Source organism: Dermacentor silvarum, chromosome 1, assembly GCF_013339745.2.
Source record: "Dermacentor silvarum isolate Dsil-2018 chromosome 1, BIME_Dsil_1.4, whole genome shotgun sequence".
NCBI classification, from domain to species: Eukaryota; Metazoa; Arthropoda; class Arachnida; order Ixodida; family Ixodidae; genus Dermacentor; species Dermacentor silvarum.
Window position 1 is genome coordinate 73,458,106 of NC_051154.1, and position 27,771 is coordinate 73,485,876.

General features: G+C 41.8%; 2 protein-coding genes across 8 annotated transcripts in view; one reads left to right on the forward strand and one right to left on the reverse strand.

Moving 5' to 3' along the window:
* LOC119465906 (uncharacterized) overlaps nt 1-17,092 on the reverse strand; it is a 47,316-nt gene extending 30,224 nt beyond the window's left edge. Inside the window, exons 1-9 of one of the 2 annotated variants that reach the window (XM_037726390.2) lie at nt 16,908-17,092; nt 16,670-16,842; nt 16,468-16,577; nt 16,335-16,396; nt 16,208-16,265; nt 13,481-13,658; nt 9,601-9,714; nt 6,958-7,052; nt 2,663-2,729 (exon numbers count right to left, since the gene is read on the reverse strand). In XM_037726390.2, coding sequence (XP_037582318.1) covers nt 2,663-2,729; nt 6,958-7,052; nt 9,601-9,714; nt 13,481-13,658; nt 16,208-16,265; nt 16,335-16,396; nt 16,468-16,577; nt 16,670-16,842; nt 16,908-16,938 — 888 coding nt within the window. In that variant the 5' untranslated portion in view covers nt 16,939-17,092. Of the gene's footprint in view, nt 1-2,662; nt 2,730-6,957; nt 7,059-9,600; nt 9,715-13,480; nt 13,659-16,207; nt 16,266-16,334; nt 16,397-16,467; nt 16,578-16,669; nt 16,843-16,907 lie in introns of both variants that reach the window. The other variant, XM_037726382.2, reaches the window with a different exon arrangement.
* Nucleotides 17,093-17,632: 540 nt separating this feature from the next.
* LOC119465921 (uncharacterized protein F13E9.13, mitochondrial-like) lies at nt 17,633-27,376 on the forward strand. 6 transcript variants are annotated; one of them, XM_037726413.2, is made up of 7 exons: nt 17,857-17,911; nt 17,983-18,065; nt 20,263-20,487; nt 20,846-21,032; nt 26,469-26,619; nt 26,715-26,842; nt 27,089-27,376. In XM_037726413.2, exons 3-7 carry the CDS (start codon nt 20,434-20,436, stop codon nt 27,283-27,285), a joined length of 717 nt encoding a protein of 238 aa, XP_037582341.1. In that variant the 5' UTR covers nt 17,857-17,911; nt 17,983-18,065; nt 20,263-20,433; the 3' UTR covers nt 27,286-27,376. The 6 variants fall into 6 exon arrangements, with proteins under 6 accessions (XP_049525597.1, XP_037582327.1, XP_049525588.1 ...); XM_037726422.2 differs by having other exon boundaries at nt 17,878-17,911; nt 17,983-18,069; XM_037726399.2 differs by lacking the exon at nt 20,263-20,487 and having other exon boundaries at nt 17,635-17,911.
* Nucleotides 27,377-27,771: the final 395 nt, after the last annotated feature.

Consider the following 27,771-nt stretch of genomic DNA (forward strand, 5'->3'; position numbering starts at 1 on the left):
TGCGGCTCTTTGTTGATGACTTGGTAATTTACACTTGTGTGCGAGGAACTGATGACCAGCTTAGATTCAGTACTACACGGAATATAGCACGTTGGTGTGACATGCGGGGCAGTGGCGCACCGACGGGGGGGGATCGGGGGTTGTAACCTCCCTCCTGAGGCCGACTTACCCCCCCCCCCCCTTTTGTTTAACCCCTTTTCTTTCCTTACGCATTTGAGTACTGCAACTAAGATGTAAGACGTGCAATCGTCTATACACTCGCAAAAAGCGCATTTTAAAAAAAATTACGGTGAAGAAATCGAAATTAGTGCTGTTTAGATGGTATTGGCAAACTGTCAACCCCCCCCCCCCTGGCAGAGATCCTGGGTGCGCTACTGATGTGAGGAATGGAAATTATTCTTAAGAAAACAAAATATATGACCATAATTTACAGGAAATCAATCTTTAAGTTCAATTATAGATTAATGAGTAACGATATAATACAAAATGACACAATAAAATATTTAGGCGTAACCTTTACAAGTGTGTTTAAATGGAATACTCATATTGATAACACATGTAACAAAGCCTTCCCTACACTCAGTTTCTTACACAAAAAATGAACTGCAGCACCATCCAACTAAAGGCACATAAAACTTAAGTAAGGCGAATTCTTGAGTATGGTAGCACACTGTGGAACCCACACCAGAAAGGACTCACACAGAAATGAAAAAGTATGCAAATAAAGTGTAGATTTACATACTCTAAATATTCTAGGCATGACAGCGTAAGTGCTCTTAGACACCAAGCAGCACTGCCTACCCTTGTTTTCCAGCGCCGTGTTGCTGTCATGAAGTTTCTTTTTGTGTTATATCATGACAATATCAATAAGTGAGATTACATACAGCCGCCGCATCGACACTCCGTCAGAACCTGTCATCATAAACACATCAGGCAGTATCTCATGCACTGCAACACATTCAACTATTCATTTTTCCCCCTGGGCAATTGAAATCTGCAATGCGTCGCCAAAGCAAGTTGTTGAATCAGATTCTGCGGATGGCTTTGTTGCAAAATTGGAGCCATATTTTGGTTGCGCATGAGAGTTCTTGAGCACATAGTTCACAATATCATATGTAGAATAAATGCTTGGGCAACGGTACATGTGAATTTCTATGCTACTTATGATTTGTGTTGTACTTATTGCAATGCACTGAAAAGTGGTAGTTCATTGAACCCCGTAACAACAATAACGTCACATGACTAATAGTGCAATTGTTATGAGCACTTTTTGTTATTCCTTTTTGATTCACAGGAAACAAAGAAACTTTATTGGTGTGTTGAACTGCAGTGTTGACACTTTTTTTTCTTTTATTCCCAAGCTCATGTAAATATTTTACAACCCACTTCCTGTATGAGCCAGTGCAAAAGGCTCACAGTAGTGTTAAATAAGTAAATAAATAAATTAATTAATCTTGCAATCACCCTGGCTACAATTTGTAAAATAAATACACGCCGTAATGTTAAAAGCTGAATTATTAAATTTTTTCTTATTGGTAGAGTATGCATTTCAATTTCTCAAGCAAGTAATAAATGTTTCTCAAGCAATAAATTTTTGAGCAATACAACTTAAAGATTAAAATTATGCTATCTACCACAAGTGATTTGTACAGATTACTTGTCTGTCTTCACAGAAACACCCATGCATGTGTGCATGCGTGCGCAGGGTTGTAAAAAGAGAGAGACAGAAATTCCACCTTTACTGTGTGGTAGGATTTAGTAAGCGATCAAAAGCTGTGCCTAAACTACCTGGTGTAGTAACCAGTATTGTCTTGAGATGTTGACAATTATAAGACAGCCACAAACAAACCAGAGATTTTCAAGGAAATTGGAGCAATCTTGAAGCCACTCAGAATAGGAGATGATACATATTCATAATGAAACATCAGTGAATTGTAACCCATACTTTATAGAAATCAACTTATGGTTGGAGGGACAGTGAAATGCAGAACCTCAATGTTGAAGCTACGGCTCAAAATCCCTAAAGCTGCTTTTTTACTTACATTTTTATCACTCAATGACTGAAAAGGAGAACCGCTGCCTTTTTTGCTCACTTTTCTCAGAAAAAGAAAAGAAAAACTGGCAGTGCGCAACCGTGCAAAGCAATTTGTATCATCTGATGCCGACAATGTTTACATTATAATACTGCTGCTTGCAATCTTGTAAAGCAGCAGAGTATAAGGCCACTATGCTAAAATCTAGAATAAACAGCATAAGGACAATATATCACCAAAATGATCAGCACTTATATATCTGACTTTGGCATGTATAGTCATGCACCTAAAACCAGCAGACCTGCAATTTCATTCACAGTCAAGGGCCAAACAACTGATGGCTATTTTTACACGAACACATGCACAAAAAGTATATGTGAACCACACACCTGTCTCATGACATAAAAAGAAATGCGCACTCATCTACTCCATCAGTTAGTGATATTTCCTTGCCATCTGAATTTGCCTTTGTTCCTTTTGGTCTTGCACTTTTGCAGTTCTTGAGAGCATGAGTATTGTGTATGCATTCATTTCAAGTTTCCAGCAATGTTCAGAACCAACATTTGCATTTCGCTGTCTTACTCATCCTTTGTTCATAAAAAACTGCACCATAACAACTTCATACACACCTCTTGATCAGCTGCTTGGCACTTCAGAAACTCTGCTGCCATACTGTGAACAGTTGATATAGGCACACTAGGAGGATGAGGTTAAGACAAATAATATACACAGATAATTGGGGAATGTTTGTTGTGTCTGTAGAAGTGAAGTTGTACCCCTGGTGACTTTGATGAAAAATAGTGCAGATTTATGACAGGTAAGATTAGAACCACAAGTGACATAATACAGCACATGAAAACGGCCAGGTTCTCTTTGGTAAATATTACGGTTCCAGCTTTTCGACTTTAACCAATTAGGTACCAGCGTGACCATATGGTCACGCAGATGTGCACGAAGCCTTTCAATTTATACAGGTTGAAAAAAAACCGCATCCCACTTGCCCCAACGTGCCTTTCGAGAGCTTAAGGTACAGATTGCAGAAACCATGTTGTATAAATTGTCTATGTTTATTTGGGAGCTGCTCAAGAAGGCCGGAAATAGTGGTTTGCAGTTCATGACGTCGAGATGGAACGCTCGCCTGGGTAAATGTTTTTTTCTTTCGGTATACATTTCAGCAATAGCTTGATCCACATGTCTCTGTATACCTCATGCAATATGTGACTTCCGGTGATAATTTGGGAGAGATTAATGTTCTTTTATTTTGTGTACGAGCGTGTTACTTTACGCGTTGCCATATGGTCACGCTGGGCCTTTGGGCTCCTTATTTTGTCCAACGCCAGCCCCGTGGTTACGAAGATCACGCGCTTTCCGACGACAGGATAATCGTTGTGCGCTAGATGGACAACACTGTTGTAACAATTGCAAGCACGGTACACAGTGTAGAGCCCATGTTTTCTACAGACAGGTATTCCCGTGCTCAAAGAAGATGAAAGTGCCCCGACCAGGTGCTGTGGCCCGATATAACTACTTTATGGGAGGCACAGACCAGGTGGATGCAAACATAGGGGCCTACCGGATCGCAAATCGTGACAAGAAATGGTGGTGTCCAATATTCACTTGGCTTTGGGATGTGGAGATAAGCAACCGTTTGACGCTTATTCGCAGCACAGGGTCCAACATCACTCAACTTGAATTCCCGAGGCAAATTGCCCAAAGCTACCTCACAAGATGGGACAACAAGCAGAAAGAACCTGGTATGAAAGAACGTCAAAGCCTGGTGCCATTGCTTTTTGTAGTGCACGATATGACAAAGTGGCCCGCTTTGTTGGAGCCGTACCTAACGGGAATAGGCGCAGGTGTGCTGGTGCACTGGAGACCATTGCAACAGCACGGTGCGTACACAGTGCACTAAATGTGACATCAGCATGTGCATGCCATGCTGCGAACCATACCACACTAAATAAATATCCCACAGATCCCTAATTATATTTGTTGCGATTTATCAAGGCCTGAAATAAAATTTGTCCCTTTGTGCTTTTTGCTGTAGCCCAGAGGTCCAGCGTGACCAGACGGTCACAGGTCATATTTTGGAAACTAAGAGCGCGTTCACAATGAAAGCTTTTATGTGACTTACTTAGACGCAGATACGATACAAAATAACATTTGTTGCAACAAACACGAAAAAAAAAAAAAGAAACCGGTCCTTAATGGATTAATTGAAAAATTACAAAAATACATCTGTTGGTAACAAATTTGTTAAATGGCTAAAAACTGAAAAGCATTGCTTTTTTTCTTAGTTTCAGCCATCAAATATTCCATCCACATGGGTGTAATGCAAGGCTGTCTCTAAAGCTGTGGAGCGTTTCAAGGCAGAAAAGCAATGAATTGCACTAATACTTTTCTTTTTCTTCAGAGTAGTGCATTGGAGAAGGGCACCTAAATCTACAGTGAGTATGAAATGTGTGCTGTACCCAAAGAAGATTGTTACATATAAGGTAGCAGTGTACTATGCCAATGCACTGCAACATTCCATTTACTTTCGAAGCACTGAATGGCACACAAAGCTTGACCAACATGCAGATCAACCTGATGAAAGCAGCTTTAAAGTCACGACAACATCCTATTCACAACAGCTTTTGCTTTACTGCAACAGCAGTTAAAGGAGTACTGACATTTTGGACTTTTCATTTTTTTTGTGTTAAATGAAAGTCGTCGACCTCAAAACCCTAGAAAAAATACTCACAAGCCTCAGAGCACATTAAATAATTTGCTATAGCAGCTTTCCTATGAACCAGCTTTGGTTTTCTTTCTAAGGAGGTGTATGTGTCATGATGCAGAAGGTGGTCACATGGGAGTACTATAACATATCGGGACACTTTGGCACTTACTCTGGCTCGCTCAGATATCTGCTATAATAGCTTTTCTATGAACAAGTTTTCCGTTTTGTTTCTTAGGAGGCGTATATGTCATGACACCATGATGCAGGAAGTGGTCACGTGGAAGCAGAACATTGTGACGTTTTGCAACTCAGCACCTTGAGAAAGTGGCCTAGTTTCGATTTCAACTGATGATAATGGCCAAATGTGAATGCAGCATGATCCCTAGCACTAGCTAGCGCCGTCTGCAGAAGTGTTAGAGGTGTTCCTTTATGTCTTCTTTGCCAGTTCGATTGGGCCGTTGGACGTGTTGACACGTGCGTAGAGTGATCAGATTGCCGGCACATGTTGTAATGGGGAGTTACACAAGCTACAGTGTCAGCTTCAAGCTTAAAGCTGTTGAGTAAAGGCACTTTGGCATCGATGAAGTCACTACGAAAAGCTAAAGGCTACCAGCAAGACACGCTGGGCTTTTCACGGACCGAAGACCAGCCACTATCCACAGGTCGAAGAAGCAGTGCTTAAACACGTCAGAAGCCTTCAGAGCGACTGCTGTGCTGTACCAATTGAAATAATACAGAATAAGGCTCCCTCCCTGTCTTGCAAGGAAGCAGGGCATCCTGGCTACAAGGCAAGCAGCGACTGAACGACACGCTTCATGCAGTGGCGTGGGCTTTCCCTTTGAAGGAAGATGTGTCAGTGGCTGCCTTCCGCGTACAAAGCAAAATTCGGGACTTTCACCAGTTTGTGATAAGAATGCAACAAGACAAGAACTTCATGCTCTCGCAACTTGGGCATGTGACTCAAATGCCACTGAAATTTGACATGCCGTAGAGCTTGACAGTTCAGGGGAAAGGCGCAGAACATTCTAATAAGGATAATGGGCGCGGAGGAGAAAGCATTCCAACTTAGAATGTGTTTTTTCAAGGTGATAAAATGAAAGACTCGGCTAGTTCACATGACTTATGTCCGTTTCATTAATCAGTAGCTGGACTTTGGATGTAATGTTAATGCAGCATAGAATAAGCTTAGCGGTGGCCGTGGAAAAAACTTGCTCAAAATTTTACTCCACATATTAAACGCACCCCCCCCCCCCCCATCTTTGCATCTATTTTGTGGAAAGGAAATGCACTCTGAGGCTTGCCAGTATTTTTTCTATGATTTCAAATTCAACAACTTTCATTTAACACAAGGAATGAAAAGTAAAAATGCCATGTCAGTATTCGTGTTAAAGGCTCAAAACTCGGTTCACTGTGTCCAGCCTTTCCGTTATGCCGTCATCGTCACCACGCTGCCACTGCCGTGCTATCAATGTAAGGCCACCCCATCATCCTCCTCAGGTCAAAAAAAACAAAACATTGCCTACCATTGCAACCACGGGTTATCCTGCCATTGTGGCAATACACTATTAGGAAACAGACACGCTAACCACTGAGCAACTGTGCAACACCCGCGCTTGGTGATTTGCACAAGCGCTTGCATACCATACGGACCACGAGAGTCGTGGCATCTGTGCATGTATTTCGGAGGCCACAGCAAGCAATATTGTAGTGAACGAAGACGATACTGTTCTTGCGAAGATGGCGGTGTCTACTGCGAGAACTTGTTGCTGTCACATTAAATGAGTTCAAAGCCAGAAGAATCACTGAAGTATGCCGATATTTTTTTAAAGTGAGTTGTGCCCAGTCACTTTGTGCCATAAAAAAGGGTGCTTCAAAAAAATATCATACAAGGAGGTAGGAGCGCAAAGACAAGTGTCTTGGCCATTGAAACACCAAGCGCCCAGTGTACTAGATGTAGTACACCCCATTTTAGCTCGAGAACCAATAAATATTTCTCGACAATTTTTTAAAGATGTGAAACATTCATGAAAATCACACTGGCAGTTTTATCATGGGTCATAATGGGTTAAGACCAGTCAAGTTCTGTGCAATCAAAACCTAAACACTATTTGACAAGTTCCAATGGCACTAAGCTGTATTTATCATATCCACACTACGTTGCATTCAAAGTAAACAATGCTGAAATGAAGCAGTGGCAAAGGATACAGTCGAAAAGGAAGAGGAATGACCAAGTGCATCGGAAGGCTGCTAAAAGCAAATTCCTCCAAGATCTCTAGATATGAACTCCAGACCACATTTTCCTGAAACTGCAGAAAAAAAAAAAGCGCACCATTAGTAAAGTGTTGTGTGCTATGAAAATAATCTTATACAAATGTTCTCAGTGATTTATACTCATAAACATATGACTATGCCACTTTTCCTCTCCTCCATTTCCACTTTCAACCAGACAAGCATTTTTCTGTCAATACACACTAGACAGTGCTACAGTTTAGGTTTAAAGTCTAGCTTACTAAAATTAGGCACTAAGCATTTAATAGTCCAAAACATGCCAGACAAACATTTTTTCTGTAGCACAGGTTGGTATTGATAAGTGGATTTTATTGTAGGCAACCCATGTTTCTATAGGAGGCTAGCCTTGCTAAACACGAGATAGTGAATGTCTCAACAATAAACAGAATGCTTGCCTTTATTTTTTGCATTCTGCAACTGTTCGTTTTGCATTTTGCAACGATGTTTTCAAATCTGCTCTAACATCTTGGTAGCTCATAAACACAGCCCTGACCAAAGTAAAATTTTGCATTCTGTTTGAAAACCTTCAGCCCAAACATCTGATGAAGCATCCAATGTAGGAGCCAAAATGTTGCATAAAAATTTTACCTTTGTAAGCTCTGTGTATGACGAGGTATGTGTACAGATCATGACAAGGTATGTTATATGACTCTACTGTCATCGGTTATTCTGTCTTTAAAAGAATTATATGCTAACGGATACAAGGATGCTGAAGTTAGCTGAAAGTGAAGGCAGGCAAAGTTGAAAGTCTTGTTCGGCACCAACACTGTCTCTAGTTAGTTCTCAATATGATTGGTGTCAATGTGGACAGCTCAAGCTCATAAATATAAAAGGTTAACCCAAAAAGAATAGCCAAACCTCTCACTCACTCTAGAATCGTTTCACTAAAATCGCTTATTATCACATAAAAAATTATTTGCAAGTGTTATCTTGAAATAAGTCACTCTGACAAATTTATATCTCCAATAAAAAAATGTGACCTTGGGGGGGAATGCATTTCTCAAAAAAAGATGCGACCCTCAAAGGGTTAAATGTAAACTGCAATAATATTTCACTTAGACTAAATTGGCCATAAATGAGTAGTACGTATATAATATCGAAGCAATTGCGCAGACTGCAGGGCTAGCAATTGTCTAATTTTTTTTATTAGCGGTACTTAGCACCTAATCAGATGACACGGGCCATTGGAGTTTTGCGGATATGACACAGATCCCAGAACATGGCCTCCAGGTGGCATCTCCTGGTGGCATCCGCAGCATGCTAAAGATCCCGGACGCGATGCCAAGGCGCTACACTGGTTTTCTACACTCTATATTTTGCATCATTTCTATCGAATGCTAATGGCTGCCTCTTTTTTTTTTTTAGTTTTGGTATGAAAAACAACTACCTTTCAAGCTTTTTGTATCCACTTGTATTCCATACAGAAATATTGCACTGAGATAGCTCTATAACTACATTACCTGAAACTAGGCTTTTGATGCAGTCTAGAATTTTGTTTTACCGTATTTTCCGGTCTATAAGTCGCACCTTTGTATAAGACGCACCCCCCTCAAAACAGCAGTTTTTCCGGAAAAAAACATATATAAGTCGCACCAGTGTAAAGACGCACCTGTTCATTCGGTAAGCGATTTAAAAAAAAAAAGTGACGTTTCACTCTGTGAACGCGGGTCCTGCGCAAGCGTATGGGTTACATATATTTCCACTCCAGACGCATTTCTGCCGTCGTGGTAGCCGCGATGTACCGTATAAATTTGTCCAAGGGCGTTAACATCGTCCCCGCATGCCGTATGCTGTATGTGCGAGTGAAAGCGTGCGACGGTGAGCCGAATCGCGCACAAGAGAGAAAAGCAGCGCGGAAGGAGGGGGGGGGGACGGCTTGTACTCTGGTAGCAACTGCGTAGTTTGCGCAGCGGCGCGCGCCGTATCTTGATAGCGATCTGCAGATGCGACGACTTCATGGTCGGTCGACTCATGGTCGGCCTGCCGCCACTTGCATTGCTGCTCCGTCCTTATCGCACTCTGGTAGCAACTGCGTAGTTTGCGCAGTGGCGCGCGCCGTATCTTGACAGCGATCTGCAGAAGCGACGACTTCGGGGACGGTCGACTCGTGGTCGGCCTGCCGCCGCTTGCGTTGCTGCTCCGTCCTTATCGCATGGCGCTCGGGAACTCGATCACGAGAAGAACCTAGCACTTAGATAGCGCGCACAGAACCCGTAGCAATTAAGTCAACCAGCGCGCTTCGCGTGGCTATAACATCGAATCCGATTTTGACGACAGTTTTCCCGAAAAAAAAAAAAAATTACATAAGTCGCACCGTTCTATAAGACGCACCGACGAAAAATTCAGAAAAAAGCTGTCTTATACACCGAAAAATACGGTAGTTGGCCTTTAAACGCCCAACTTTCCAAGGCTCTGCATTACAGTTTCTTTTAAACCTGATGTCAATGTTCCGACGTATGGAGACCAGTAGACTATCCTTCAGTTTGTAATTATCACAAGTATCTATGAAGACTACAGATCCATGCAGCTGCCCATCAAGTACCAAAAATAGCAACTTACCTCACTTAAAAGTTTCTCCTCAGAAGATGCTGAAATCTTGTTCAAGGCTGTCAATTCAAAAGCAGGAACAGAGCACTGAAGCTCAAAGTGGCATGATGGTGCACTATTCCCAACCTGTTCCGCAGAAATAAGGAACATAAAATAAACCACGCACATAAAAAAAAAAACATAATAAGAAGGCTGAGGTTAATTCTCATCTATGTCAATCTTGAGAACAGGAAAGAAAGAAGGGTGCAACCAACAAGCATGTGTTTATGCCTTTCTACATGCTGTAAAAGACAGCCATCAATACTAATGCAGCAATTTATAATGCGACAATTTAGTGCAAAGATGGCTCGCACATGACACCAGAAACCTCCCATGAGGTGCTAGAGATAAGAGGATCAGATTAGCCCATTAAGTCCAAGAAAACTCTAACTCACAAATTTGATTGATTTTGGCATCCACAGACATTTCCATTCTATAACTGCATTGTGAACGTTTCATGAGTTTTGCCTTACTCCTTCAAAAGATGCAATGGTGTACTTTGAAAAGTACGCTAGGCCTTTGAGTAGAAAAACCTGATGCAGGGCCTCGAACGTGTTTTATATCCCAGAATGTCTTAAAAGTTAGTGCTTACAACGAAGATCCACGCCAAACTTTATGTAGGCCCAATTAGGTTCCTCATGGCAGAATTAGCATTTTACTGCTAATTAATCTTCTTTAAGGTGGTATTTTTACTGTGCAATTCAAGTGGCATATGACTGACGCAGGTAATGGGCAAGGGTCTTGGTGTTGCTTTCAGAGAGGCATGTGGGGCTAAACATTCAGGTTCAGTCATCCTTCAATGTCCTTGAGTGAAAACCGTGTCATCAAACGAAATTGTACACGATGACAACTTGGTGTAGCAATTCACTTTCTACACTGACCCAGCATCGTGTCTTGCTTATATACAAACGCTCACGCAACAATTCTGATGGTCTGTGGGTCACCGTCGTCATTGTCTTCTATGAGTAAGCAAGCAACGCTCGCGCAACAATTCTGATGGTGCGCGGGTCAAGCAAGCAATGCTCACGCAATAATTTTGATGGTGCGCGGGTCACTGTCGTCATCGTGTTAATTAAGATAGAGTTAATTCAGGCACTCGAACCCACGACCTTCGATGGGAGTCGAACCCACCACCTTTGGCGCTAAGGTGAAGATAATTAAGGCACAGTTAATAAATATAGAGTTAATAAAAGCCTTCGAGCCCACGACCTTTGGTAGAAATCGCATCCTCAACTTTTGGTGGCAGTCGAACCCACGAACTTTGGTGTTAATTAGGGCGAGGTTAGTAATGGCACAGTTGATTAAGGTAGCGCCAATTAAAGCACTCGAACCCACGACCTTTGTTCGGAAAAAACAAGTAATACGTAACAATGCATTCGAATGAGAATGTCAAGCAATTTAATGAATGTCTCTTGAGCGTGCAGGCTTTCGCCTTCACCCACTTGGCGCATGCTAAAGTGACTAAATTTTTTGTCACAGATGAAGATACAATATTTTATAACGGATGCAGGCATAAAATTCTAAAACACAGGGAACTTGGTTTAATGGAGGAAAAATTATTAAGCATGACTGATCTCTTTGCATTGGCAGTCGATTTCTTGCATTACAATCTTGTTGCATGCTTTGCTTGGCGACATCCAAATAAGCATTCCAGTTAGAAATGTCTGGCCTATCATGATATGATTCCGATTGGGGATTACCCTTTTATTACATAGGTGATCTTATTTATAGAGGAATATACAGACTGTTTGACATTTATTTATTTTCCCACTGACTTTGCAATTTGGATTAAAATCATGATAAATGATCTCTTTTATCAAAAAGCTTCATAAAATATATATCTAAATTCTTTTTGATGTATTGTTGGTTGCTTGCAGACAACAAATTGCCATTGTTTGCTATTTTATTGACTATGGATTGTCGTCTTTTTTGACAAAAAAAAAGGGGAGTGGGAGGAATGACAATTTTGATGTGATCCTCATTTTTTGTTCATACCTGCAACCAAATCGAAAGTTCTTTTAGCCAGGAAAAAAAAAAAATTAGAGGTAAAGTTTTTGCCAAAGTAGAGGTAGAGAGAGAGAAGGCTCTTTGCTGAAAAAGCAGAGTGATCAGCCAGCGTATTTTCACCTACATGCTACTCCGCAAGGCCCTAGAAGGTAAGCAGAAGAAAAGAGGGAGAAAAAAATGCAGGTCGTGTGATGTTATCAGCAGTAGGGTAGGTAAAAAACTATCACATGCATTTCAAGAACAAGGAAACCCTTCTACCATACATGAAAGTCCAGCATACTTTATAAAGTACACCTGCATTAACCCTTTGTTGGTCACTGGGACATATATGTATCACCTGCAACAACAAGCGAAAGCTGCCCCAAGTGCGCAGCGGGACATACGTAGCCCCACAGAAACAGGTAACGCCATCTCTTAGAAGATAAAGCAAATATAATTTTTAGTTTTTATTTGAATTGGTATGGTGCACTAATAGTTCGAGTTGTTTTGCTTTTTCTTATGTTTTTTGGCTGTCGTCGCTGTTCAAGCGCGTGAATTTCCTTGCTCATGCGCCACGAATAAGTTGACCAGTAAGTGAAAAAATTTTTTCTTGCACTCTAGTGATGCAGTTAGATCAATTGTAGACAGCTTTGGCATGAGAGTGAGCCATTGTTTTCAGCTGCCTGCAAATATGCTGAACGTAGTGGTTGATGACATCCAGCACTACTTCTGAAACGGCATGACATACCTGTTGTTTCGGGTGATACTGTGCAGACAGCTCATCAATGGGAGGAGCTTTCAGCGCAGAGGAAGCAAGAGCTCCTCAATTATGACAGCGGTGCCAACAGAGGTTCGGTTCAACGGGAAAGGGCACTACCCGTGCACCACCACTACCCGCAAAAGGTGCCAATGGTGCTCAAAAACTTCGCAGGAAACACGCACAAAGCTTATGTGTAAAGCCTGCCAAGTGCCTCCTTTTGCGTGCTTTGAACCCTTCCATAAGAAGCCGTAATCACCTAAGAGTCTGAAAGGATGAAGCCCAAGGTGTACAGAGGGATGTGTGTCCCATCTTCGCTCATGTCCTCAAGTTACCTGTGGGACAGGTGTTGTCCCACAGCAATGTTACAAAAATGCACAGTATATCAAAAATGTCATATCTTCATCATTTATGGCATTCTTTTCTAAAACTTACGCATAAAATTCAGCTTCCAGAAGCATACATTAAACATGATAAAAAATAATTCATCTGTGGGCACAGCAGTGCTGCTGTATTCACAACTTCTCTAAGTTTGGTCAAGAGCAGATCAAGGATATCGTAAATCAGACACATAAACAACAATGCAGTCACCTTGGCAAGGCCCTTAATAACAAAATAGGCAACTGAGTCAAACAGCCTGTGTTTTTTTTTTATTTATTTAGAAATAAATAATTTTTCTGTACTTTAGAAAGTACACTGCACACTAATGGGTTAATTTGCAGCCAGAGTCCTTCAAAACAATTTTTGGTGCAGCTTTTCGTCATGCTAGCGGTTTTTCAGCATGGTGACCACAACAGCATCAGGTGCAGCCTTCTATAGTTGTAGTTGAATAAGTTATAGTAAGCTTGTTCCTTTTTATTTCTATCAGACTACCGTATAAACCGGAATATAGGTCCAGACTTTTTCCCCCAAAATAACAGCTAAAGTCGCCCCTCGTCTTATACGGCGATCTTTTGCACATCATCTGGCCAAGTCTAGAGAAGGGGTCGACCTATATTCCAGGCCGACCTATATTGCGGTTTATACAGTAAGTAATTGAAAGGTTGAAGAAATGTACTTGTATTTCTATAGTACAAACAGAATGCTTTCAGACACAATTACTGGACTCACAGCGACAGCTCCTTTCCACACGGGAATCCAAGCAGCTTCAAGGGCAACGCTAGCAACTCCCAGGTGATCCAACCAAGTGTTGAGCTGTGAACTGTTAGAGCCAACTCCCAGAGGTCTAAAAGCTGCATGATGCCACACATGCGCTCTAAGCAGGGAACCATAGAGCAAGACGTTGGTTCTGCAATAATTTTGGCAGCGACCAAAGGAAACAGAAGTTAGCACAGGCTATTATTGAATGCCACAAGCTCTTACTTTTTGAACTTCTAAATCTAAATAAAGGGACCTAAACAGCACAGTAAAAAAAGATGCACAAAATGCAAGCAAGAAATGCCACTCTATGAGCCACACTACGACAGACTGTGCACACATTGTATGATACATAGTAGAAATGGTACCCCTGAAGCAATATGAAAGAGCACACCCAAACTGCCTTCAATAGGCTGTAGTGGCTAAGCCCACATGCATCGCAAGAAAGCGCTCAGTGAGACAAAATGTTTGATGAGAAATCTACTCACTACATTTTAAGATTTCAGATTTGAATTCACAACCACGAGTAATGGATGCTTAAAAAAGTTCTTAGTTTCATCTAAAGGGTGTGGCATTGACATTGATGGCAAGGTACAATTGGGTCAACCTTATTTTAAAGAAACTGCAGTGGAAGTTGTAAAATATAAAAATTGGGCAATAAGAAATGGAGCTTTAAAATATCACTCATTGTATTTATATCTTTTTTTAATCAGTTTTGCCCTAAACTATGCAGAAATTAAAAATTGTAAAATATTTGGTGTGAATATGGCAATTTTAAGGAAGCTTTAAAAATTGGGCATTTTGCGATAAAACCATAAAAGCTGGCAGGCATGTATTAGAATATTACGCAAGGTAAGGATAATATTTTTCTGGGCAGTATTAAGTGGAATAAGCATTCACTTATAAATTAAACACCTATTACGAGCCCAAAGACACACATGAACAGAGTTAATTCAATGACCATGAGCACCACTTGAGGGACATCATGCAGCCGCCTTGCACAAGTGAATTTTCGGTGCTGCAGGTCTCTTTACCCTTTGACTGTGCCGTGACTCAGCAGAACACATGACTCTAACCCATGGCACAACCTTCTTAAGGCACCGGCCGTAGTTATTCGCCCTAACAGAATCAATTCGACAAATGTCACTTCGTCTTTCCTGCCCTTCCGCTGCTTCCAACTGTCCTCTGCGACGTTGCACTAGACTCAAGGTTCAACGATGTCGTAACTTGAGAAAAGTTTTGGGTGGCAGGGGTCGAAGTTCACAGGCAATTGCTATCATTATTTATCTATTTCTCACTGCCCACAATGGGCGGGCTGGCAGTGGCTAAGATATCATGCATGCACGCACACACGCACACACAAACACACACGGTGTGTGCAGCTGTAGTGTCCATAGTGTGGTGCTCAATGTACCGTTGTGGTGGCTCTGTGGCAACGGCATTCTGCTGCTGAACAAGTCATGTGTATGATTCCTGACCACAGTGATCAAATTACACTGGGCGCATAATGCAAAATGATAAGTGCCTTACGCACCGTGGTGGCTTGGTGGCTATGGGGTTGCGCTGCGAAGCACGAGGTCGCAGGTTCAATTCCTGGCCACGGTGGCCACATTTCGATGGGGGCGGAATGCAAAAGCGTGCATTGGGTGCACATTAAAGAACCGCAGGTGGTCAAAATTAATTCGGAGTCCCTCACTACGGTGTGCCTCAGATTTAGATTGTGGCTTTGGGATGTAAAACCCCAAAATTTAATTTCTTTTTTTAACCAATGCACTTATATTTGAGTAGCAGGTTGATGATCCTCAAGTGGTCAGAGTTATACCCAAGTCAGACGGGCAAATTTATTAAAACAAAGCCTGTAGCTTCTGCATGCAAATCTCGTGAAGTAATTTAGTAATACCTGCCATACAAAAAGCTAGAAGTCAACCTGCACTGAACTTTTTGAGTGTGGAGGATCAATGTTGAGCAAGCTTGACCATGTAGCAGTACTCAATTTGCACATAATTTGCACCTGAAATGCCTGTGTGACAGAGGCTGTGAAAAGGTAAAATTGTGAAGAAATACTACAAACTAAAGCACGCCTCCTAAATCACTGTTTAATAGCAGAGGTGAAGCACGGATGAGGTGAAGGACAGGCATGCACTGACTAAAACCTTGAAAAAGGCATTTTTCTATGGTTCCTCATCCATGGTTTTATTTTTGCTGTTAAACAATGTAGCATTATGTGCATTTTTTGTTTTGATGGCCTCACTATCACCATCATCAATACAGCCTGTAGCGGGAAAGCAAGCGAACACAGAATATGGAGTCTCAGTAGCGGCTGCTTGTCAGTGCTGTCTCTTCGCACTCGAGTCACTCGAGCATAGACCTTAAACACAATCGGTTATGAATTACCAACCCAGGCCTGCCTTGACCTCCTCAGTCACAGATTGAATGGTGCGGAAATGCTTTACATACACTTATATAGCTGTGCACCACAAAACAATATTGGTGCTGCATTTCGTAATTATTATGGGACCAGACTCTCTTGAGTCACTGTGCCCCCCCCCCCCAAGTCCCAAGTATGAATGTGAGGCAACAATGCAAACCGAGAAATTGCAGCAAAAAAGTCTGAGGAGTAGGCAGAATAATGTTGAAGACGTATGTTGGTCCCGCTTCGCGTTTTCGGAACGGAACCTGACAACCAAACCGGTGACTTACTTGACATCCAAGTCGCTAAACAGATTTCTATCAATTATAACATCAAAGGCATGGGTTCCTGTAACGAAAACGAAACAAAGTCACATTTAATATGATTCCTTGGAAGTGTCTCTTGTGCGCAACATACCAGGGATTGGCAACTTGTCGAGCAGGTCATGGATGCGCTTTGCAGCACTGCCGCCTTCGGCCCTGAAGTAAACATCATATGTTGAAGAGCAGGCAAAATCCTTTATTTCAAGCAGACATAATAGAATACATACGACGACAGCTGAGATGGAAACTCATGGGTGTCTTTGAACCTTGCAAGGTTGTCTAGCCAGCTTTGCAAATCGCCCTCGAACGAACCCAGCTTGCTCGACTTCCACGACACCTTCAGCAGCAGCACGAGAAGAATTATAAAGGGCAAAAATTAATTATCCCCCTCTGCTTGCTAACCGAAAGCTTATAACAACAAGTATGTACCTCAAGTTCCTCACAGGTGCTCAGGAGAAATGGCAAGATCGCGAAGTGAATCTCTTGATGGGGCATCAGCGGTAGCAAGTGATTCGCAGCAAAGCGCACCTTCCATGACGTCGAAGCTGTCAGCACTTTCAAACGGCGAAAATATTCTTCCACAGTATCCTTTCCTGCATCATCTAACAAGATACAGTTTGTTATAGTACGTCGCAATATAAGCCCACACGAGAACAACCAAACGCACCTCTGATGAGGAACAGGCACCACCACTTCATGATCAAAGATGCCTAAAAACTGCACGCAAACGGAGCGCTTTACACAAAGTTCTCATGTTACGCACATGTTCTTGTCTAATAAAGAAAGAGAATGGCAACACGCGCAACGTTCGCCAAACTGCTCGGACTTGCCTCGCGCGCGCGCGCGCCTAGCGCCATATCAACATACGCCATACGCGCGAAGATTTTGAATCAATGTACCCAGACTAGTACAACTGCTGCCTAGATTTAGAGCAAACGGCAAATTAAAGACGAATCATCGGTTTGGGGCTGGTGCTTGTGCGTTTGATACCTTGTTTGATCATAGCGGAGGCTATGATTTGATACGCATTTTGGAGCTGATGTATTTCTGGAGGAAACTACGAAGTTTTGTAGGAAGAACCTTGCATGCTTCCGAATGACCAACGTTTTGTGGCAATGCAAGTCAGATGCATTCCTCTGATGCTAGGCATGTGCCAGGCTGTAGCCTGTAGTTGAAAATTGAAAAGCGATCTCGGAGCGCTTTTTGCGCTAACCGTGGTCCCACAGCGATCACCCAGCGCCACTTGTGTCTCTTCCCACAGAATACCTAGCCAGCCGTTTTGGCTAACCTCCCTGTTTCTCTCTTCAATGCTCTAAGCGCTGGTCCTGCAGCTGGACCAGCGCTTAGTTGGACCAACGCCTTGGTTGGACTTTGTCGTTGGGCACAATGACTCAGGGCGCGTCAAAGCGGGGGAAAAAAAATACTTAGAGCATTGAGAGGTGCGTGGCTGTTGGAAGTGATCTAGCTCTTCAACAAAACCAAAACTGCTACAGCGTATCACCCGGTCATATCAGCACGCAACCACGGTGATAGCAACGTCGACTTACGATCTGTTTTGTTAGACTGGGAATGCCTGTCGGCCAAAAATGACTTCGTTGCTTAAGTTTCGCGAAGTCTTCAAATCCACGCATTGTGCTGTTATTGGCATGATACATGTGCCAGCTTTACCAGGTTTGTGATAAACTTGCTGTACGGATCCGACGATCCGTGCTTGTAATGACACCACGCAAATTCCTTTCCAGGTACACCTTTCAACAAAATGAAATGCAGTCAGATTGTGGAGACCGCTTGTGAAGAAGCAGAAGTGTACAAGAAATGCGGTGTTGTACGTATGTAGCCGTATGATTATCCTCCAGTTAGCAAATTAAGCAATATGCTAAACATGCTCTGTTAAATAGAGAGTTTTAGCGTGTGCGGCATTCGCGTAAACGGGAGCGGACTGGGCATTTTACCGGATGAGCGGAGGCGCAATGCGCAAACGTGAACGGCTTGCGGGCTTTACGGCCTGCTAGAGTACGTCTGTATACTCTACGGCCTGCATGATCCAACAACCACCTAGTGGCGCAGATGTCTATCAGACAAACACAGAGCTAATATTACAGTAACGAAGTGTATTCTACTTCGCTGCTGGTGTAAATTTTCGGCAGCAACGTGATTACGCAGCTTGCCGTGCAGGCTGTTCACGTTTTCGCCTCCGCTCTTCCGGTAAAACGCCCAGTCCGCTTGCGAATACCGAACACGCCAAAACTCTCTAATGGTGCTTGTAACTCGGCATTTCCGAGCCTATTGTGTAATTTATAAGCACCCCCCCCCCCCCCCTCTTATTACCACCACTCCCTTAATTCCCCCAAATTCAAGTAGAGGGTTCTTTGAAGCAAGGGTTTCACCTTGGTTATTTAACTTCACATAAATGGTCAAAATTATCCATAATTTTGCTGCCACGTTGACTCAAGAAAAGCAAGCAGGTGCAATTTTTATGAAATTTCAAAATGCCTACAATAATATTTCTCACACAACAAGTTGTTCACCTTTACAATCAAAAAGTTGTTCACCTTTACAATCTGCAACAATTTCTTTCCTTAATATGAATCCTCTTCTGGCAAATCCCTGCTTATATCTTGGCATACCCCCAAGGTTCAGTCCTTGAGCCACTCTTCTTTCTATTATTCATTAATGATGTTTTTACCAATATTTTATCTGAATTGTATGCTGACAATTGTCTACTGTACACAAAAGACCTCCAGCTGTGGATCAAATTGGGCTGAATAATGAATTTGACAAGGCAATTGGTGTCAGAAATGGCAAATGGAAGTTCATTACAATGAATGAAGGAACACTGAATAAAAACCCATTATGTTAATTATATCGCTTTAACACTAATATGTTTCTTTATTAGATGTTAAATACAAATATCCTGAATTATGGATCATTAATAATTAACTTTGGAACAAGCATATTCACACTATTACCAGTAATTACTGCCTTTGCAAACTCTTTTTTTTTTCTAAAGCGCTCGTTAAGACATGTGATTCTATGCTGTTCCTCTCCTGGCATATAAAACAATTATTTGCCGAATGCTGGAATATGCTGCAGGTAATAATACGGAACCCTTTCACTAAACGTAACATTAGTGAAGTAGAAAAAGTACAGAAGAAAGCCTTGAGATCATCTGCAACTCCTGCGGTCAGACATTAGTCAGTGAGCTGCTAACACGAAGTGGCTTCCTACCTGTTGTGAAATCAAACTGTTTGTCACCTTAAGTTCCTTTTTCAGCAAATCAATAGTCATTTCAATATCAATACTTCAGATATTCTTGCATATTCATTGGGTTATGCTATTCAGAAGTGACACAGTAAGACAACAAAGGTAACTTCCTGAATTAGTTGTTTAAAGCACTCATTTCTTCTTACAACTGTTTTTGATTGGAATAATCTTACTAATGATATTGTATTGCAAGATATACTCTCCTTGTTTGACAGCCACCTCACTTGATTTTAGTTTGTGCTTTGTATTGATATAAAAACACTTTTTTTTTTTTTTGCTCTTTTCTCTTCCAAAACTCCTGTTTGCATCCACCCTGCTATGATCTTGTACAAGATTGAATAAATAAAAAATTAATAAAGTTTGTGAGGAGGTTCAGAGACAACCCACTTATATTCGCATTATTGCAGTAATGTAATGCTGTTGTACGTGTAACAATTGTGTTTCTGCTTTGTGCACGATGTATTCGAGTAGGTCATCAAAATTTATAGCAAGAAAAAGAACAGGATAAACTCATATTGTGCATAAATGGCCATGCATGAAAACAGTATATTTAGCACTGCTACCATTTTTTTAGATTTGTGCATTGTTAAAGGGCCCCTAAACCACTTCAGGCATTTTTTTGCACATGTCTAATAAACACACGCATTGAGTACAGGATGCCGTGACGATCAACTTTGGCAAATGCGGGAGCGCTATGCGCCGCGTGGGACACTGCAAATTAAAAAAACAGTCCCGTGCTCCTCTCCTGACCTTTCCAGTGCCTCCTTCGTACACCATGATGTCGGACAGGGTGCACCAGGTGACGTCACGAGGGTGAAAGCTGTCGATTGGTTGGTCAACAAGGGACGACAGTGTCGACATGACGAGAACCAAGTGTGTGTTCCGAGAATGGAAGGAGGCTCACCCATTGTGTGCCACTGAACCTTTTTATGAAGTTTCCATTCAGTCGGCATCGCGCGGACAGTGGAGGAGCGTTTATTCTGGTATGCTGACGCGACACGTAGCTTTTGCTGCATGAGTTGGCAAGAGAATACAGCAAGGAGGAGAGAGGGTCAGTTAGGAGGGTAGCTAAGGCAAGAGAGGAACTGCGGTGGCCACGTAGTCATTCATCAAACACCTGTAACTTTACTGGTACTGCACCAATACAAAGAATTACTTCGGCTATGTGTTTATTGTAAACTAGTACACTTAACTAATTTTCGAGCTCAGGGTGCTTTAGGGGCCCTTTAAACCTACGACCAGTTTTCTAACTTAACTTGAACATCTTATTATTTAAAACCCGAATTCTAAACCAAGAACCAGCAGTGCACTTAAAAATACTTTTGTGTGTTCTTTCCTCAGGATGGTGTCCTTGTTGAAAATATGTTTGACATTCCCTATGTCAAACCTAATCAGGCCGGGCCAGAATTGACTGCCTTCATGGCACGTGTCTGCACAGAAGTAAAAAGGATACTTCCTTCTTTGCCCTGTGGTGTACAAATACTTGCTGGAAATAATAAAAGTGCACTAGCGGTTGCAGCAGCCACAGGTAATTCCTCTCCCATGCCTTTTTGCAAGAACCAATGTGTTTAGTGATTATGCTTTACTCGATTGTTTCCACTGTGATTGAATGGCCACATTTTGCGTCATTCATTCATGATGCTTGAAAACATCTGAAACCAAACGTACAGAATTTGTTTTATGCAGTCATTATAGGTGTCAGTATTGCGGGAAGAGCGATAACAGATATGTTGGTTGGAGATCTGTAATTGGCAGTCTGCTTAAAAGTGACCTGGGGAAAACAAATGAGGACACAAAGGATGTCATTAGTAATAGTAGCCCTTAATGGACTGAAGGGCAGCTGCAGTTACCGAGGTTTGAAGCACATAGTTTTCTTTTTGTTTCACTCGCCCCCCCCCCCCCCTTTTTTTTTTTTTTTACCATGATGAGAGGATATATACGCTGCCAGAAATCCTCTGACGAAATAGACGATAATGCTTACCTTGGCATTCTACTCGAGGCTACCTTGAACCCAACTAAAGTGGCAAGAACTACCAAGGTCATGGATGTGGCAAGTTAGATTCACGTGCTCTCTGAACGTAGCAAGATTGGCCTATTCACACAGGGTATGTAAATGTCAACACTGCTGCATACATTTTGTCTGAGAAAGGTGATCTGTTAAGTCCTTGCAAAGTTCTTTTGCCACTGGGTCGAATCTGTGCAGACAATAAGTTTCTCAATGATTGGGCAAAGCCAAGAAGACTCGATGCCAAGGCCTCATAGAGTTTTATGCAGAACAAGGTGACCATAAAGTGTAAGTGACAAAGGTCTGCTTTGCAGCTGGTAGCAGCCTTGATGACCAGTTACTGAGATAAGGGCTGCCTTTTCCAGTAAGCGCTCCAGCCTTTGGACCAAGAACCTGTCTCATCTAGAACATTTGGCAAAACATGTTTCCCTGTATATGGGTGGGTAGGCCATGTGAAGATAGAGAAGATCAGGTACGATATTCATTTCTCTCATAGAGCCCCTAGAGTCCAGGCAATGGTAAGCACAGAAAGGTCAAACAATAGCCCCTTCAGATGCAAATGAATTCTGTCCAATGCTAATGTAGTTTCACCACATTTCTTGCCTTTTCACCATCGTGAAAATTGCACAGCTGGATAACGAATTAAAAATTTCCAATTATTCAGTGAGCTTTGTCATGTTTTCAAACTGTGGACTCCACGCAAGAACTCTACTGGAATGCCATATATTAGAAATTTAATTGTTTCATGTCTAGCATACTTGTAAGAAACCTATCCAGTCACTCGAAAAATATGGCTGGCGTAAAACATTTTGAGAAACAATGAAAGAAGTGAACCAGTTACATGAAGACTTACTAACGCTGAGCATGAACACCCAGCCGTCTACCTTAAAACTCATTTTACTAAAAACTTTTACACATATTATTCAAACTTTCAGGCCAGGTCCATGTTTCAGTATGCATGCGGCACATTTTAATTACAATTATTGTGATCACTGATTTTTCTTTTGGTATGCTATTTCGGTGTACAAAATTGTGTACACAGCGCCTGAAGGGGATAATGGAGCCAGCACAGAGCCATGTGAAACTTGTTGGCAAGATAAGGGGCCCCCTGCCTGGCAAGACACAAGGATGCCAAATGTGCAAATAGCAAGAAATGTCTCTGTGATAGTGCACATCTCTGAGCAATGAATTTAGTGGAAGGTTTGAAGCAAGGCGACACTTTCCATGGGGTCAGATGGTCAGCAGCTCTACTCTGTGGCCTGAGGTACAACAAAAAAATGCCGTGTATGAAGAGTGTCCCAAGGATAAAACCCAGTCCATCTAACAGGCTCTATCATCTGGGTTCCATGGCGAGATGATGAAGGCAAACTTTTGCTTGAATGGAGGAGGGCTGCCATGGATGCTTAGCGTTCTATCCTACATTGTGCAACCCATAGTCTGAGGAGGTAGAGACCAAGATGCAGCTTAGCCTTATGCACCTATGATGAGGCCCGAAGGTCAGGAGTAGGGTTCAAGCCAAAATGAAATGTTAGGCGATTCAAGATCAGAGCCAAGTTAGTCTCAGTGAATAACCTTACATTTTGATATATCTGAGGGGTTGGCATAGAAAGGTCAATATATATATAGGGGATAGCAATCACTTGCCCAACAGTCTACTTCAAGTTAGAGAAGATGGGTCGAGCAATAACTTGAGGTCTGGTGAATGAAGACATGACCAGGGATGGTCACAATGACATATCGATAAGGAAGTATCGATGACATCGATCAGGTGCTTGAATAATAAAATTTCCAGAACAAATTGAGTATAAAATCAAATATAGAATATTTTCTCTTTCTTAAACAAAGCGAAATGTAATGTTTGCATAGAATCTGTTTGGCAAAAAAGAAAAAAAAACATTTCTTTACACTATTTTATATATGCATATAATGCTGTTCACCACTGGACATCCGGTCAACTGAGATGCTTGTAAATGAAAAACAACTGCTTTTTGCTATATGGTGCATCATGACAATGACAGTAATGAAACAAGGGAACAGCACGTCACCAGGTTGCACTTAAGTGTGTTGTTTTGGTTGAAGGAGAGCAGTGTAATACTGCAACCCTGCACATTGCTTTAAAGGGATGCCAAATAATAAATTGCTATGCCTAAATCAAGGTATCGAATCTGCATATAGGTTGCCTAAAAGCGAGGCCAGGGGCTTGATCCCCCGCCGGTCCTCGGGAATGGGGGGGGCTCAGATCTCCTTTTCCCCAACCTTCAGCTTTCATTATTCTTTCACAGGACTAGGCTTCTGTTATCCTTACGCAAGACAGAACAAATATCCACATGATCCGTGTGATCGCTGCACAAAGGAACATAGCCCTCTTAAACAGAGCACAATAATTCGCGCAGTAACCCTGTGCATTGCCTCCTTTCCTAGACGCCAGCCACGTGTCAGCCATGAAATGCACGGAACCACCACACGTCATGTAGAAGAGACTTCATTGCTTCCTTGCAAAACTCTGCAAAACGCCAGATAAAACAGATAGCGCCACGGCACCCCGGTCCTTGGGAACGAGGAGGCTCAGCCCTCCCTTCCTGCCTCTGCATATGCTTTGAGCCCCCCACTTAAAGAACACTTCCGAAACCTCCGAGCGAGGCATGCTTGTCGAATGACAGGAAATTAATGAGCAGAGGTTATCTGCCCTGCAAGTTTACTCAGGAACTGATACCTCTGTGCAACAACCGCATCTGTCCTGCAACAGAATCTTTTTGAACAATACTCACCTGCATTGGCCTCTTCCTCGTGAGTCCACTACAAGAGTTATTATCCTTTATATTCAAAGAGAAACAAACATTCACAACTCTGAATAGTCATTTGTTCAATCGATTATAAATTGAATAGCAAGGACTCTTCTATTGGTATTCGAAATTGTCAATATTTTTTACCCCTACAACAGGTTCCTACATACAGGGTGTGCTACAAAGATTTAATTCTTAAAAACAGTGCAGTAGATAATTAAATTATTTTTTTCAGCAACATATTAGTCACTGGAGTCAAAAATTATTATAAGATTTGAATTATTTAGTTAACTTGATCAAGTCTCTAACTATCTTCAGGCACATGTTGCAGTTGCCAAATAGAACCCAATTGGAATCCTGAGGTTACCGCCAGTCGAGATTTTCATACCCAAATGTTCCGCAATATACACTGGTCTCCTACACAGCTTTGTTCCACGGCACAAAAGATTGTCTGGAAATACAACAGAATTCCACTAGAAATCTGCAGCTGGATTTCTCCAAACTGGTACGGTTAACTCCTGTTAATTCGACCTCAGTTAAATTGACCTTTCATTTAATTCAAACGCACTGGGAAGTCCCGGCGAGAAACAATATACTGTATTGCTATGGAAAGAAAACTAGTTTAGATTGAACAGGAAAGCCTGTCGCTTCAGTTAATTTGAACCCCACCTGCGCCCCCCCCTCCTTCAGGGGTTACTAAAAGCTTTAAAAAACATGAAATTTGGCAAACAGCACTACTGCTTCCCTAGGTGATAGCGGTGATGGCAGCAACCTGTCCTGCAATGATGACTATGACTTGCACTGTTCCCCGAGCGACCTCTCTTTTGGGGATTTTGTCAGTGCCGATTACAGTATTGAGGTCTGTGGGCGACTAACCGATGACAACATGTATAGTTATTGTAATACTGTATTGAAGTAGTCTGTTGATGACAACAGACTACGGACAACAGACTACTTAAACGAATAAAAACTTTTTGAATTCGTTCATTTTGCAGCCGTTTCTTAATTCAACCATTCGAATAATTAAACCAAATTTTGTGGTCCCGCAATGCTTGAATTAATGGGAGTCGACTTTACTAGCTTTGAGGCCCTTGCTAAAATGCCTTGAGCATTGACTAACTCCGATTCTACAAGTACAACACGATTCCGAAACTACTTAAAGATTTTTTAAATTTTGGTTAGAGGTGATTAGTGATCATCTCACACTTTCTGATGTCCACCAATCCAAGTGATGTGTTGCTGAAAAAAAATACCCCCGTCTCTAGTGCATCCTTTTTAATAAATAATGTTTTAGCTGAAACATTGGGTATACTGTCGTGCCAATTGTTATGACCTTTGTTAGTATGAATGACTCAAATTATGAATAGCTTTTAAAGGCAGGCACCAAAATTTTTGATGCATTTGCGCCTCTTTAATGTATGTAAACTTGCTGTCTGGACCAAGGACAGGTCAGAAATGCACATAGACCACAGAAGTTCATATAATGCATAACCAGACTTACCAGTGTAGACTGTTGCAGCAACCACATGATCGCTTTAGTGCTCACATGCTTTTTGAAGCACACAATTTCTCAAGTCGAAAGCTGGGCCTTCCACTTCCTTTAGCCGTTTTGCCAACATCTCGTGTGTAAAGTCAATGGAGACAGAACAGCTTTTTCTGCTACATGCTAGCTTCAACAAAAAGCTGTAGCTATCTTTACAGCATTGTTTTCTGTTTTATTGACATTCCTTGAGTGAGAGGTTTGTCACTGGAAATTCCATCAACACGAAGCATGCCGTCACAATCCTCATGGCCTGCTAATCACTTCCAACTGCACTTTGATTTTTCAAAGATAGCACCGACCAGAATAATGCACTTAAGTTGCTCAGATTTTGTCAAATTTCAATTACAATTTGCAGTGCAATACACGGAGGCAAACTTTAATTACAGTTGCTTTTTTTTTTACAGTAAATGTTTTTACTATTTTCCAAAAAGATTCGTTAATACTGACAACCCCCTTTACGGATAGTATTGGTTAGAAACTGAAGTGTGAAATTAGAAACTAAGGCACAACTGTATGAAAGTATACCTCTATGTAAAAAATAAAATTTGATAAAGCATGCTTGGTTTGGCCTTCACTTTTGTACACATAGAACAAAATGTGTTCCTGGGAGCTCACAAACCAAATTGTGTGCAGGTTTCCAGTTTGTGCGTGCTGAAGGCTTCGTGTTTGGGCATGTGGCAGATGAAGGTATTATGGAATCCTGTGCAGGCGAGCTACTGCGCTACAGACGCACTATTGATGCCGAGGACATTCTTGTGTTTGCCGATATAAAGAAAAAACACTGGTCAGCATCAGATCACTTTTTTTCACATCACGTCTTTGCTCTAGTATATCCAGCAATATCTCATTGTTGTCAACATGTCATTTCGTCCTGGCCAGTTCACATGCAATTACAAGTGACATCAGTGTCCTGGAAACAATGAAAGCAGCTGAATTCTTTCAATGTGATGGCATCATCCTGACTGGAGGTACTACAGGCCTGCCACCCAGTGCCACTGAACTGCAAGGTGTGCCTTTGTGAAATGCTGCTTGGTATTGCAGTTAAATGAAGATTCCAGTGCATGTGCTGCTTCTGTTAGCAAAGTTAGTAGCCAGCATGGTTTTGTCTTTTGATGCAGTGCAACCACATGTGGCAGCTCATTGGCTGCTGCTAATTATCCACAGACACAAGCCTCTGTCATGTTGCATTCTTGTATTACAGCCCTTTGGAAATGGGAGCTATTTATGTGACTGTGTGTATTACTGCTTTGCAGAGGTGAAAGCGGAAGCAACAGTGCCCGTATTGCTTGGATCAGGAATTACAGAGAGCAACATTCAAGACTTTTCTGCAGCAGATGCAGTGATTGTGGGATCATCGTTTAAGCATGGAAATGCCTGGAGTGGCACACTGAATGGCTTACAGGTACAGGCATTCATGGAAAAGATACACATGCTACGCCAAACATTATAGGCATCTCAACTCTGCAGAATTGAATTAAACACACAATAAATGAAGACAGCTTTGTACTGGGATGTGGCATAAATAAAAGTTTTAATTTCTTTCTTCTTCCCATCTTCCTCAGTGTGCATCTAAACACAGTAATAGCCTATTGGAATATTGGCCATCATTTTATAAATAACAGTCGTACAGTGTTCATGGTTAACAACTGTTTCATCACACAGTATCTTTGTCTTGGGTGCTGTCAATGTGAAGTGCACAAACTATAAAACATTTTTCATTTTAGGTATGTCCTGGTGACACAGTACCACACAACATATGCATAGTGAGTACACTTTGTAAGTGCATCAGCAGTGAAGCATGATCGATCTGTACAATAGGTTCTGGTTGGATATCTGCTGCATCTATGTGCACAAAAAATAGTAGACAGCACGACACATGATTTGATAACAGAACTTTCAGTCATATGCATATTTCTATACTCAGCACAAAGGTTTA